General features: G+C 49.5%; 4 protein-coding genes across 4 annotated transcripts; 3 read left to right on the forward strand and 1 right to left on the reverse strand.

Annotated features, from left to right (window-relative positions):
- Positions 1-1193: 1193 nt before the first annotated feature.
- Positions 1194-2554, forward strand: Aspvir_008377 (putative extracellular lipase; the record flags this gene model as incomplete). The annotated part of the gene is made up of 3 exons (XM_043271549.1): positions 1194-1243; positions 1295-1466; positions 1517-2554. 3 exons carry the CDS (start codon positions 1194-1196, stop codon positions 2552-2554), a joined length of 1260 nt encoding a protein of 419 aa, XP_043127484.1.
- Positions 2555-4293: 1739 nt separating this feature from the next.
- On the forward strand, positions 4294-8324 carry Aspvir_008378 (uncharacterized protein; the record flags this gene model as incomplete). The annotated part of the gene is made up of 6 exons (XM_043271550.1): positions 4294-4529; positions 4579-5235; positions 5290-5332; positions 6727-7637; positions 7695-7828; positions 7879-8324. The coding sequence occupies 6 exons, from the start codon at positions 4294-4296 to the stop codon at positions 8322-8324; spliced, it is 2427 nt and encodes an 808-aa protein (XP_043127485.1).
- Positions 8325-9210: 886 nt separating this feature from the next.
- On the reverse strand, positions 9211-10459 carry Aspvir_008379 (uncharacterized protein; the record flags this gene model as incomplete). Its single annotated transcript, XM_043271551.1, has 4 exons — positions 9211-9918; positions 9981-10049; positions 10096-10327; positions 10389-10459. 4 exons carry the CDS (start codon positions 10457-10459, stop codon positions 9211-9213), a joined length of 1080 nt encoding a protein of 359 aa, XP_043127486.1.
- A 772-nt stretch (positions 10460-11231) lies between these two features.
- Aspvir_008380 (uncharacterized protein) lies at positions 11232-14861 on the forward strand (the record flags this gene model as incomplete). Its single annotated transcript, XM_043271552.1, has 3 exons — positions 11232-11323; positions 11395-12507; positions 12569-14861. The coding sequence occupies 3 exons, from the start codon at positions 11232-11234 to the stop codon at positions 14859-14861; spliced, it is 3498 nt and encodes a 1165-aa protein (XP_043127487.1).
- Positions 14862-14912: the final 51 nt, after the last annotated feature.

Raw genomic sequence — 14912 nt, forward strand, 5'->3', positions numbered from 1 at the left:
GTATACTCTGAAACGCGTACTTTGTCTCGGTAGCTGTCCGCTGCACTCCCTTTGTACTTATATCAAGTAACCCCGCTTGGAAGGACAGGGGTTGAGTGCATGATAACGCCTGTCTTTAAGCTTTAGGAGTCCCCTGCCAGCCTTGCCAGGAGGATCAGTGACAACTCTATCTGCTACAGCATATTGATACTCCAAGTGGAAATCTAGTCGACCATAGGCCGCCCGATACCGATATGGTGGCAACCACCAATGAACATGATGAAAAGGACTTGCAGGGGGGCCAAAGACGGACGTTGTCCGCAACTTTACCTTATCTACGGCATCAAATTCTTGAAAGGAAGGAATGATAACCCCACTGATCGACCTCGTATCATGACCGCTGTTGGAGACGCTAATAGTGCTGTCAAAGATAAGCCGTGTGGGGTAGTTCCTGAGGAGTCGAGCATCGTGGGCCTCACTATCAGCATCAAAGCGGGGAAGTAGAGAGCGACAGTGCTGACGCGGATATCGTAGCAGTTGCGCTGCTGAATCAATAAGAGATTGATATTGAAGGGGTCATCTGTCTCTGAATTTTGATGGACTGCCGACAACATGTTTCCCTCCCACAGGCTCGTACTCCTGGCTGCTTTGCCTGTCATCCTGCATTTATTCCTACAGTACCTACAGCAGGGTTATCTACCTTTCTCAATACAGAGCCGGGTTCCGTCATGGCTTCCGGACGCTGTACTGGATAAACTTATCACTCGACCAACCACCCAACTCCGCCAAGGTATCGTCGTGGGAACGAGATTGTCCGACTCGCTGCGACACCCAGTTGATGCATTCCGAGGGATTCCTTATGCCCTACCCCCGACTGGAGACAGGAGATTCCGCAGAGCCGTCGCAGTGGGATCTTCGAACGAAACTATCGACGCGAGTCGGTTCGGTCCACGGTAAGGATCTATCGTTATCGAATCCAGTATGGATGCTGAACAAGCAGATGCCCTGGTAAACAGCTGTTGAAAGTTCCTGGTGATGCTGCCAGTTCGGAGGATTGCCTGACAGTAAACGTCTTCCGTCCTCATGGAGTAAAAGGCAAATTACCTGTAGCAGTGTACGTGCATGGCGGGGCATACAACCGTGGCACAGGTGAGTCACTCAAACCAATATGGACAAGTCTGACTAGAAAAGCTTCAATGCATAACACTGCATCAATGGTGGGATGGTCTGAGAAACCATTCGTTGCAGTAAGCTTCAACTATCGGTGAGTTGTCGTGCAAGTGATCCCAACGGACTCAGCTGAGGATCGTTCTAGTATCGGCGCGCTGGGATTCCTTCCTTCGACAGTGTCGGCCCAGGAGGGCATACTCAATCTCGGGCTGCATGACCAGATCCTTGCGTTCAAATGGGTCCAGGAGAATATCGAAGCGTTTGAAGGGGACCCCTCACAAGTGACGCTCGTCGGCCTGTCCGCAGGAGCACACTCAGTATGTTGCCTGGGGAGATATTCGAAGACCAACACTGATGTCAATCGTAGATCGCACACCATATCATGAACTACGACCTCGGCACCTCCCTCTTCCACCGAGCCGTCATCGAGTCTGGCGCAGCAACCTCCCGCGCCGTACACCCATACAACGGCCAACTGCACGAAACCCAATTCCAAGAATTCATCACAGAAGCTGGCTGCGCCGATAGACCGCAATCGGACATAATGAACTGCCTGCGCAGTCAACCCTCATCAACAGTCATCAACGCCTCCTTCACCATCTTCGACCGATACAACCCCTCCGTCCGCTGGGCCTTCCAACCCGTCATCGACGGCGACCTGATCAAGCGCCGCCCAATCGACGCCTGGCACTCGGGGAAATGGAACAGACTGCCAATCCTGACCGGCTTCAACACAAACGAAGGAACATACTACGTCCCGTCCGCGATGTCGCAGTCCTCCGAATTCACGAGCTTCTTCCGCACCTTACTCCCCGCCTACTCGGACAAGGATATCAAAGCCATCGACGAGCTCTACCCAGACCCCGCGATGGATCCGTCCTCCCCATATCTCGAAACTAGAAACATACCAGTAGGTCCGCAGTATAAGCGCGTGGAAGCCGCGTATGGTCATTACGCGTATGCCTGTCCGGTGAGGCAGACGGCAGCTCTCGCCTCGGCAGGACAGGAAGAGCCCGTTTTTCTGTATCGGTGGGCGCTGAATAAGACGGTCCAGGGGGGCGCGAACCACGGTGATCAGATGGCATATGAGACGTTTAATCCGGAGGTGCGAGGGATTTCGAGGAGTCAGGAGGAGATCGCGGGGATGTTTCATGCGTACATTACCTCGTTTATTGTGACTGGGGATCCAAATGCGGTTGGGGGAAGGTATGAGAATCGCACAGTGTGGAAGCCCTACGACGCCTCGGTGTCATCTGGACGCGAAATTATGGTCTTTGGGGAAGGGAATGATGAACGTGCTGGTGGGAGTGGTACGGGTGTTGCGGCGCAGCTGGTGGAGGACGAATGGAGTCGAAAAGAGTGTGACTTTTGGTGGACAAAGGCCGGTATCTCAGACTTGAGATAATGTGAACTGGAGTCTTCAGGATTTGGTCAGTGACGAACAGAATCGTTTTATGTTATCGACAGTGACTGCGACACCAGACCCATTCTCTCACCTGACGCTCGTCTAAACAATAAGCTTGATTCCGGCTACATTGAACTGCCACTAAGACGACTTAGATGGCTTGATAAACCATATTTCAACCTAGCGAAAATCATTACGACTTTCACATGTTGCTTATATTGACTGGAATATGATTCTGGTCCACGAAACCAATTACATGCTCTGCAGGCTACCTGAAGACGTTTACCAGATATCTAGGAGTCATTGCCGCGCTCTGAGCCATGTTGCCACAAATGCAGAAACCTCTGTATACCTTCACGCTTAGATGTTCCCCTTTCAAACTAGCGACATGGTTCTTTAGGCAGATGCTCAGGTAGTAGTGACGTCACAATCACCGTAAGAAATGAATAGGTTTGCATTCTCGACGTGTCTAAGAGTCGACGGCGAGAAATTCGACTTGGGGGTCTCAACACATGCAAGCAAGGACATATTGCCAGTGCCTGAAATATCCCTAAACGGCACTGGTTCCGGACGCTCGGGTCAGCCAGGAACCCGATGGCGCGAGACTTGTGCTGATTGAACCACTCATGAGCAGTCCTGATCCTTATCTTCCGAAGGCACTATTAAAGCCCTACCGATACCCAAATAAGCGAGATACTGGCACTTTGACAAATGAAGCGTCTCCGGGGCGATGACCAGGCACACATATATAGGAAGAAGGCACGCGTAGATGAAGACACGTCCAATCCTTCAGTCACGCAGCCCAATATTCATAAGCAAATGCCACGATGTGTCATATGCAGGGGCTGAAACGATTGACAAGGCCAATGAAACTCAAAATGCGCTGGCGTGTAGCCAAAATCGCCGAGGTACTGCACCACATGTTCGCTGCCAACTCATCGGCTCGCCACGTCGGAGGATGGTCCAGCTCCTATTTCCGTGGCTGGCGAGATGAATGAGGGCCGGATTTTTGACCCTTAATAGATGGGAGACAAGCCCAATCGGATGAGGAGGATTTGCTGGACGTCGTTGGTGGTTATGGGGGCTATGGCAAGTCTGGATATGACATGCATGAAGGATTAGCGTGCATCCAGAATCCAAATGTACGAAAAGGGCCAGAGGAAGATCGACAGGAATCACCGTTGATTTGCATGAAACCAACCAACAGTTGGTTCATTGGGATAAAAATATCCCTAATACTACCCAGCAATATAGTAGATTAGTTGGTTTCCTTCCAGGTAAATCACACATTTTCGGATATTAATAGGATGGTCTTCTCGTCCCGGACCAATGAGGATGCTGTGACACGATTAGCCTGTTGGAATGAGAGTACACAGCCTGCATCGTTGAGTCGACGATGGCGGTGAGGCCCATGCGAGTAAGGGACTAAGGGTCCTGTGTAGCCCAGATAGTAAGAAAATAGAGAGGAGCAAACATCTCCTGGAGCGTGATCTGATCAATCCAACATCAAGGAACATGGCTATTTTTGAGCTACAGAAGATAAAGCCTGCAAACCATACCTTTGTGGACGAACGGGTTGGTTATTTAAACGAGTCTCAGGCAGCCAGACCAACTGCTATCATTGTTCTTCAGGACAGTGAGTGAAGACTAAGATATTCACGGTCAAGAGTGATTGTTTCCCACCGCCCTCTCAACAAGAAATCAGACTGACGTAGAGAATTTTTCTTCTCCCATCCACTATGTCCTCGTTAACCAGCACTATGGCAATGGAGGGGGAACAGCGGGTTACCGCAGAAGAGAAGGTTGGCCATATTCTCAAGGCGTATGCCTTGGGACAGCCTCTCTTCGCTCGCGACATTCTTCAAGACCTCAGTCGTCAGATCGATCAGGGACGTGAGGAGGTGCACATTGCAGACCTGGATGGCGTTCCTCAGAAATATAGCCTCAAGGTTCCTGCCTGGTGTGCAGATTGGGCGTAAGACCTGCTGATCGCCCTAAGGTGACGCAATGACTGACAGATCCAGGAACTCATACCGCATCTCCTACTGTAGCATCCAAGCTATGACCACCGTCAACCCTTTCATGCCAGATGAGATCCTTCGTGACCAACCTCCAGTTGCGATCTGCTACACCAGAAACGATAAGAGACCCGAGAATCCTCTGTATGAAGTACGCAAGGCATTTGACAAACAGCGCGAAGTATGGCAGACTAGTGAGGCCTGCGAGGCTCTGCAGAAGCAACTTACCACTCTGAGGCTTTCTCGCCCGATCAACAAGATCGTCTGCTTTGGACTGGGCACCCTTGGCCGCTTGAACTCCCGCAGCGCGGCACGCTCCCACACCCAGCATGCTGCCGTTGCAACCATGGTGCAAGCACTGAAGGCGAGACAAGGCAACAGGAACATGGAGATAAGATGTTTTGCGCAGGATCCTGCATACGACGAGGTCGATATCGCACTGCTTAGGAGCATCGGCATCACCCCGCTGGATGATCCAAAGGGGTTTCTTGCAGTCGACGAATCCACGCTCGTCTTTTGCGTCAGCCCCAACGTGCCCGTGAAGCAGATCATTGCCGATGTTCAGTGGCCCGCGGCGATGATTTGGAACACCGTCCGACCTTCCGAGCCAGATGTTGCAGAGTGGGAACAGCGTGTGAAGAATGGTCAGGTAACCTGGGTTTGGTATGTTCAACCGCTCTTTCTGCCGAACGTAGTAACAACGACTGACAGCTCCAGCCCCTACACCACCGATCCGGATTCCTCGCGCGTACGCAAGATGGTCAGTAACTACGTACAGGCTCCGGTGGTTGACATGGACGATTGTCTCGGGGACTTGGCAATCTACATGAGATGAAAGTATTGCTGAGACGTCTATGTATCAACCTATGTCTACGTCAAATAATATGACCTTATGGATAAGATACCTAGCCAGACTGAGTGACATAAGGCATGCTAGGATTTAGGCTCGTAATGTTATCTACGCAAGAAAATCCTCGCTATTCTACCTATCCCAGGCCCGCGATGGAAATGACTACTATTACTTTATGTCTAGCTGTCCTTGGATGCAGTCTCATTGTACATTACAAATCGGTAATTTCCTGGTCGGAGTATGCCAAGGTCTTGCTGGTCAGATCAGCGCTCTATCACACCAGCTCAGACGTAACTATGAGCGTCTCTTTCAAGGCGAGAGATGCTCTTGTTTCTCTACAGGGCGCACAATGGTACAACAGCCCAACAAGCTACCCTTGCAGGTGCCATCAAGAAGATTTCAAATGTGGAGCACAATCAGATCTGTGGCATCCTTTGCTTACGTCTGGAACATGGCGGCACCTGGAATAGATGGCTGAAGCTGGGCTCCGAGGGTTGTCTATAAGAACTTACTCGCCAGTCGTCATGTTGCTATCATAATTGTGGTTCAGCTGGTTCACAGTGTAAGACAACGAATCTTCTTTTTATTTTTTATTTTATTAATAATATCACAAAGCAGTAGAGAAGCTCATTCAGGTCTTAAACATATGCCCCCAATGGTATGCTACTAAGTACTAAGAGCCACTAGATATGCAGGTTCCCCCTTTTCTAGCTAAGGGGCACGGAACAGCAGGATGATTAAAAGACAGAATGACAAATACCTTACCTTACGCAGACAAACATTGGAACACATGATAAAAGTGGGTAGTCCCTCTAGCTAATCAGAGGATGAGAATAATTGCAACCAAGCAATCAGAATATTTAAATCTTCTACTCACCTGAGTCCTGACCAAAGGATTACCTTACCTGGATAGGTATTTTGTCTGTCATTTTGCATACCACCCCCTATCCAACCATGGACTCATGATTGACATGGGTGATGAACCTATCCCATTTCCATCAGAGCTCCCCTTGTCACACTCTGAGTCCTGTTATTATTACTCTTTAGTGTAAATTGCAGCACTTATTCATACACAATGAATCATAGCCCATTTAAAGGCATAAAGATCCCATACCTCCTGTATCTTAGACCTGCGGCAGTTCATGGTCACCTTAAAAAATGGCTTTAGAAACCATCGTTTACTGCTTAATCTTGGTGGTTATTGGGCATGTATTTCATCACCTTGTAATAGCACGGTATATATATTTCCAGGCAAGTAGGCTAGATGTGAACAGGCTTTGCGATGATTCACCTGACAGCAACAGGACAAAGCACTGGGGCATCAACACGGCTGCGAGCTTCCTCCAGAGCTGACGAAGAAATGGCCCCTGGGCCTCGATCGGATCAAGGAACTGTGGACGTCAAATGCGGAGGGCCATCTCCTCGCATTCTTGTGCTCCATAGCAGAGAAGTATGAGCCCGGCAACAGCATCACTCAATACTTTTTATTCGGCCCGAGAGCCTTTCACATTTTGCGGCCAGAGAATGTGGAGGCGATTCTTTCTACCAATTTCAAAGGTGCGCATGGCTACCTGCATCAATTCTACCTTTCTCACGCCCATTTAGACTATGGCTTTGGTGCAAGAGCAGCTATATTTGCTCCACTTCTGGGCAATGGCATTTTCACTCAAGAAGGTCCTGCCTGGAGACATTCTCGAGATCTTTTACGCAAACAATTTTCTCGAGTCCAGAGCCGCAATCTCGAACATTTCCACGAGCATGTTGACAACATGGTAGCTCGCCTACCATCGGATGGAGTCGTCGATCTTCAACCATTGTTCTTTAACCTGACCCTCGACATAGCTACAGCGCTTCTATTCGGAAGATCGGTATACAGCCTAAAGGCTGGTATTGATCAGGACGCTGATAACCGGCGCTTTGCCGAGAGCTTTAATATCGCCCAGGAAGGTCTAGCAAAGCGATTTCGCATCGCACCTTGGCACTTCCTCTACAACCCACCAGAATTCCGAAAAGCTTGTGCGGACGTTCACCGATTTGTTGAGCGGTATATCGATCAGCTGGACTTACAAAACAGCGACGGCCTGGATGATAAAACCTACAGCTTTATCAAGCAGGTAGCACAGGAGTCTGCCAGCAAGCAAGATCTTCGCGATCAACTACTCAATGTGCTTTTAGCAGGAAGGGATACCACAGCCTGTTGCCTTTCGTGGACATTGTATGTGGCCGATAGTCGAGGAATCTCAACGAGCTGTCATTAACTGCGAGTGAACAGCCGGTTACTCGTTCGTCATGAGGCGGTAATGGTTCGCCTGCGACAGGAGATAGCMTCGGTGATGGGGGACTCTGTGCATCCAACGAAGGAGCAAATCAGAAAGATGCCATATCTCTCCTGCGTCATCAAAGAAAGTAAGTATCCCTTCCCTTCAATTTTTATCTCATGTGACTAAGGAGGTGAGGCCTTCGTCTTTACCCTCCCGTTCCACTGAATAACCGCGAAGCGATTCGGACAACTATTCTACCTACGGGCGGTGGCCCTGATGCAGATCGTCCTATACTAGTCAGGAAAGGGGAGCTTGTTGTCTTTTCTCAATATGTGAATTCACGCAAAAAGAATATCTATGGTCCTGACGCAGACTGCTTCCGTCCTGAGAGATGGGAAACTGGCGAGTTGGATCATATCGGGTGGGCATATTTTCCCTTCAACGGAGGTCCGCGGCAGTGCCTCGGGGAGGATTTCGCCCTGATGGAAGTCTCTTACACGGTCGTGAGGCTATTGCAGGCCTTTTCATCAATAATCCTGCCAAAGGGGGAGCCGATCAAGCCTGTTGGAAGCGAAAGGCAGCGCCTCACTCTTGTTCTTTCGAGTGCCGATGGTTGTAGGGTGCAAATCCATTCCTACTAACACGGTGCTGCCTTGGCATGATGATTTCGCGAGGAGGCATTCCTATGGGTCAAGCAGCATGTTGCATCCCTTGCATTGGTAATTATGACTCTGTACAGTATATATTGAGAAGTCATATCTTTGTAGACACCTCGACAGAATCTCTACTGTTCAGACTTGTTTTTCTAATGGTATTCATTACTGCTGGAAGGAATAGCTTCCAGGATGTTTGCCCTTGGAAGGAACAAGTCCGAGAGACCCTCCCAGTTTTAGTTACCAAGAGACCGGCGATTAATGACGGTGATACCTGGAATGATCTTTGTTCTTGCTCTACTGCAGATAGCCGGGAGGAGAACAGTCAACCCGCTTATTTGGTACATGACTTAGCCTCCTTTCCCTCTCCCCCCAAACCTCCCCCAAACCACCGACACCTTCCTTCCCCTATTAAATCTAAGTGCGTCATGCTAGTGATGCACCGGCCCAGCCCGTACCGTCTCCGTCGGTCGTGTTCCATACCAATAGAAGCACTCTGATTGTCTCATCCCCCTGAGTCCTGACCACTTAGCTACTCCGTTTGGCCGGGTAACTTGGCGGTTTCGGGTCAGGCGAAGAGTTCCTGAGCCTCTGGTGTTCTAGATTCAATCGACTCTGCGCTGCGGACTGACGGTACAATATCCCGCATATAGTTTGCAACACGGAGACAAACAGAGAATGCTGGATGATCTCGCCCTTTGTCAAACGGCCAACAGATACAGTTCCTTACCAGCATAGAGGTAATACAAGGCACATACCAAACTGAGATCGCAAAGTAGACATATACTACGTAGATATGCGGAGACGTTTTAAAAGAATACCAGGCTTCGGGGGAGCAGCGCAGAATATATGTAGCCGTGCCGCTACTATTCTTCTATTCTTCTATTTCACTACTACGCTCACAAGGTCCTAGAGTTGGTTGGTACCCCGTATTCGTAAGGAAAGCATCGCGTGCACCTCGTGAAGAAGGGAGCTCAATGGTCCTCCTGAAATCGTAGTGTGTATCTGCGGGCCGAATGGTTCGCAGAAGATCCGTGGCCTGATACACTTGGCTTTCGTGAAGTGCAGCCAACGCCCTTTTGTGTCTGGTACGAATGGCTTCGGGTGCCTCCCGAGCGTAACGACGGATGGCGGAAATCGCAGTTCGGAAGCCTTGCAGGCTGGGATGATTGAACTTGCACATTCCCCTGTGATCTGCAGCAATGCCGCATCTTTCAGTATTGTCAAGTATCGGCGCGGCACTCGCTTCCTCCACAATCATATCCTTGGTGTACTTCAGATCCGTCTGCTCCTCTTCCCAGAAGAAATAGATGCGAAACTCCGTCATGAGAGGCGCAAACTGGTCGGTAATATTCTGAAGGATTTCGGATTGCTCCTCCAGCGCCTTTACAAGACGGGTCTCAAAGTTTGCGACTTTCTTTGGTATCGCAAGCTGGGCAATCTTCTGAAGATTTGCAAGAAGTCGAGCTTTGCTGGACCCGTGGTGTGGCGTTCCGAAAAAGAGGATCCCGTAAGTGCTAGTACAAATCGATTGAATGTGGGCGGACCTGGGGCTCTTCCGGCTGGCGGAATAAGATATGGCCTGCAACTCAGTTCTCGTCAGGTAGGGACAGTCATTCGGGGTATGGTATGCCTTCAGCGTACTCTCTTGACTATAATTCCCCCAAGGGAGTGGCATATGAAAATTATGGGTCTCGAAGTAGCCTCCTTCAACTAGCGACGGTTACCATTAATCAAAATTCAAGCAAAGAACACTCACGTCTCGATCAGCTTCTAGGTCAGATACAAGAGTCTGAGCATGTCCCAAGATTCCATTGGCACTTGTTGGGCCCGTGATGGACGACACGTTTGCGTTATAGCCCCAGGAGAGGACTCGTGCGTTCGGAACATATTTTGGCAAGAAGTCTGGGTGACTTAGCCAGCATACGTTTTCTGGTCGAGCCGTCCAGGTCTCGACGGCATGACCGTTTAGCCCGTGCACCGCAACAATACTTCGTGATGAGAATTGTCAGATTTATCCCAATGGTAGAAAAGGAAAGTATTATGACTTACTCTACCTCTGCCGTTCCATCACTTGGGCAGTAAAGCTGCTGAACCCCAAGCATTCTCTGTGACATGTCCATAGCTACTCACTCTCCTGGGGATACCCGGAACAATAGTATGCTTATCTGTTCAGTTGAGGGGGAAGGTTGGTGGGTGGTGGGTTCACGCCACTTAAATTAACATTCATTATGGATTGGGTGCTATAACCAGGAGCCTCCGGGGACGCAGGCAGATGGTGCCTTACACCTGCGAGTGCTTACAGATTTGCTCTCATAAGCACGTTTTCTATGGTGTGACCTTTCTTTGATTGATAGGATGCAAACATCTTCATTAACGGATGTGATGTTCCGAAACCTCACGGTTTAATCCAATCATAAGGTAGCTGGAAGTATTTCGCTGCAAGGCTGAAATCGCTGCGCCGCAGAGTAACTTAGACAGGATTTGTATTACGGCCCGCAAGCACTTATGTATTTGCTTCCATGTGCTCATAATAGGTAAAAAGGATAAGGAAATTTGTTATCTCCATCGTGTATGGCATATCTCCCTACTCCCTGATCGCCCTAACGGCCCTCCCTAGACCTTACTGAGGTTCTCCACCTTACTATATTGAGGAGTGGCTCAAAACCTCATCAAGGTCCCGAAACATTTCTGAGACATTGCTAGACTGCAAGTCTGCAACCTGATAGCATTGCATTAGTGGAAATCCCATGAAAGCCTAAGACATGTTCTCACACGACATATCCATGTGGCCTGGGATGTATGATTGTAATCTGATGGTACATGATTACATGTATACCTGTTGCTTGTCTTTCTATCCATCCAGAGTTCATATGGCTCTGTTTTCATGGCAAAATGACCCTTGTGTCCTTGGGAATTCTTCACCTGCGTGAACTGAGCCCAGCCCACGAAACCAACTCGGAAGCTGAATGGAAGAATGCGGTCGAGTATGCGCTTCCCTTGCAGAGACGATTTCAGCCCTTGGCCTGGCCAGAACAGCTAACAATCTTGTCGTTAGTATCGTCGCCGTCCACGGATTGAATGAAGACTCAATAACCGCCTGGAGTGCTCCCGAGACCGGGACGCTCTGGCTAAAAGACTTGATCCCGAAGCACATACCCCAGGCACGAGTTCTGTCCTTCGGATACGAATCCTCCCCCAGCCTTTTTGACGGGCACGGCTTTGTAGACAAAGTCCAAAGCCTTGGGACCACCCTAGTTGCGGATCTTGAAGCAGACAGGAGCTTGGGGGATTGTCGAACCCGGCCAATAATCTTCGTCTGCCATGGACTAGGAGGTGTAATTGTCAAGAAAGCACTCGCTCACTCTGCAAGTTCAACGTCTCCCCTGGTCGCTCATCTGAATGACATTTTCATTTCGACGTTTGCAATCTTGTTCTTTAGAACCCCGCATATTAATATTAACCTGGCCAACTGGCTCGTTCTAGAATCCTTAGGGGCCGGAGATGGCCGCGCTCAACGAGCTGGGTGTTCACAATCGTCACCCCCGAAGAAGCTTCAGAGCCTGGAATCCATTACTGAACAATTTGCCCCTTTGATGAAAAAGTTCTATACTACCTTTTTCTGGGAAGGTATGCCGACCGATTTTGGAGGCTATCATGATTTCCTGGTTGAACCGGCCTCCGCCGCTCCGGCTATCTACGAGAGTCCAAAATGTGCAATCGTCGGTGCAACTCACTCAAGAATGGTCAAGCTGTTAGAATGGAGTCCGTCTTACTCTACAGTGCTTGCGACGCTGAAGAGGTACTGCTTGAACGCACCCTGTGTGATTAATGATCGCTGGGAAAAGGCCAGTGATGCACTGGCTCGAGCTAGGCTTAATGAAGCCCATGAGATAGCGGGTTTTCGCTTCAGCCTGCCCGACAAGCTCGCAGAACATGTTATAAAGGACTTTTCCAAACAGGGAGCGCGAAATAACCACCTTTATACGCCCTTGCTTCCTTCTGTAAACTACATTGGGAGGAAAGAGATCAGGGAACAGATTCGACAGGCACTTCTTCTACCAGAAACCGAGTTCATTAGACAGAGCCAAAGACGCTTTGTCGTACATGGCATAGCAGGCTCGGGGAAAAGTCAGTTGTGCACAAATTTCGCTTCTGACAACCGTGAAAGGTAAGTGACTGTCCCATAAATCCCTATCTCCGTCTTTCCATTTGAGTGACTTTGTATGTAGTTACTGGGGCGTCTTTACAATTGACGCGACATCCGAGGCCCTTGCAGCCAAATCTTATGCTGAAATAGGCAAGATAGGGGCTTTGGCAAGCACGGAAAGCGCTGGGAAACATTACCTCTCACAGGCTCGCGAGCCCTGGTTGCTCATCATCGATAACGCAGATAGCCCCGACCTTCACCTTCCCAGCTTGTTTCCTCCCGGACATCGAGGGCACATCCTCGTGACCACGAGGAACCGGGAGATTCAGCGGTATGGGAATGTAGGCAGCGTAGAGATTGGACGGCTTGGAGAGGAAGAAGCACTCTATCTACTCCTGAATTCGGCAGAAATCTCACCCCCATGGGATAAGTCGACAGAGACGACAGGCAAGGAGATTGCTAAGATCTTGGGATATTTGGCACTCGCCATAAAGCAGGCCGGGTCTGCAATATCTCGCAAACTTTGCAACATAGAAGACTATCTCGCTTTCTACCAGTACTACCGAAAGAAGCGCAAACAAAAACCTTCTATTGCCTCCAGCAGAGCCAGAGAAGATATTTACTCCGCCTTCGACCTTTCATTCGAACATCTGCATAAGAAGCAGACTAGCCCGAGTCAGGATGCTATCGAGATTCTCAATATTGTCAGCTTTTTCCACTTCGACAACATTCGTATTAAGATATTTGAAAGTGCTATGAGAAACCGGCGGGCAGCCCAAGCCCCATCCTCATTGATCAGTCGCCTCCAAGCTCCCCGTCCATTTCCTCATTTTCTCAAACGAGCCAGTGAGGATACAGACATCTATTATCTGAGAGTAGTTCTGTGTGAGCTATACACCCTCTCCCTCATCAGCTATGACGAAGACCTCAAGAGCTTCCGGTTGCACCCCCTTATATATACCTGGGCCAGGGATCGCATTGATCCAAAGGAAAGAAAAATCTGGGCCCTGGTCGCTTTAAATACCCTGGTTGAGGCGATTGTGCTACCATCGGACGACCACAAAGGACTGGACACAGATCTCGGAAAAGATATTTTGCCTCACCTTGACGAATGTCTTGCCGCATGTCCGGTGGAGATCGAGAGATTCTGTATTCCGTTTGGACGTCTTGGAATTCAGGTAGCGAAACTAATCATGGCGACACACTTTCTCAATTTGAAGGACAAAGCAGAGACGGCTGCAAGATGTGGCTATGTATACGCTTTGTGCGGTCGCTTCGCAGACGCTGCTCGCTATATCACAATGGTCAAGGACCTGACGGTACAGGCTTTGGGATACGACAACCCAACAACACAAGTGGCGATGATGGGTTTAGCCGGAGTCCTGTGGGGCCTTGGAAAACTGGAACAGGGCATCGCATTACAGAAACGGGTCGTCGAAGTCCGACTAAAATGGCTCGGCAGCTCTCACCGTGATACCCTGAAAGCTATGGCAACGTTGGGTCAATCATTCTGGTTGAATGGCCAGTATCTTGAGTCTTTACAGCTGCTGGAGGAAACTACCAAAAAGATGATTGACACATTGGGCCCTGAAGACAGAGATACATTGGCTGCGATGGACAATCTTGGGGTGACGTTGGGATCCTGGCAACGATACGATGAAAGTAGGGCCGTGCACGAACGGGTATTAAGAGTTCGGCAAAGAGATGCTGAAGATAACGACATAGATACCCTGACAACTATGAGCAACTTGGCTATGGCTTTATTGGATCTAGGGAAGCTCGAACAGGCAAAAGAAATGATGAGCCGGGTGTACAAATTGCGTCAAAAGAAGCTCGGCAAAGAGCATCCATACACCTTATGGGCGCTTTGCTATCTTTCAAAGATATACACAGAGCTAGGGCTACTCGACCAAGCAGAAAGAATGCTGGAGGATGGAATCGCGGCAGGCAAGCGCAGTCTCAGTGAAGATCATCTCGGAGTCCTTATGGGATGCGGAGAGCTCGCACGAGTGTATGCACGGCAAGGTCGCCTGGAGGAGGCCGAGAAACTCTCCCTGAGCATGCTCCAGAAAGTAAAAGTAACCCGCGGCTCGGAACACTTCGACTACATTTTCGGAATGTGGAAACTTGGTCAACTATACGAAAAGAAGAACCAAGTTCGGGAAGCCTTGGACGCCTATCGGGTGGCCTTTGAGCACACCGAAACACGTCTGACCAGGGAGCACCCGCTTGCTAAACAGATTGAACTCCGTATAGATCAGTTGCATAGCTCAATATCCACAAATCCCGAGACTACAAACATCAGGGAAAATCGGACCGCTCCAGAGTTGCCGGTGAATAGAGGTTTCAAGACTTTGCAGTCTACTCAAACTTGATAAGGGTCTTGCCCGAATGGATGGTAGAAACCAATGTATTACTTTGTTCCT

This window comes from Aspergillus viridinutans, assembly GCF_018404265.1.
Source record: "Aspergillus viridinutans IFM 47045 DNA, scaffold_6, whole genome shotgun sequence".
Taxonomy (NCBI): domain Eukaryota; kingdom Fungi; phylum Ascomycota; class Eurotiomycetes; order Eurotiales; family Aspergillaceae; genus Aspergillus; species Aspergillus viridinutans.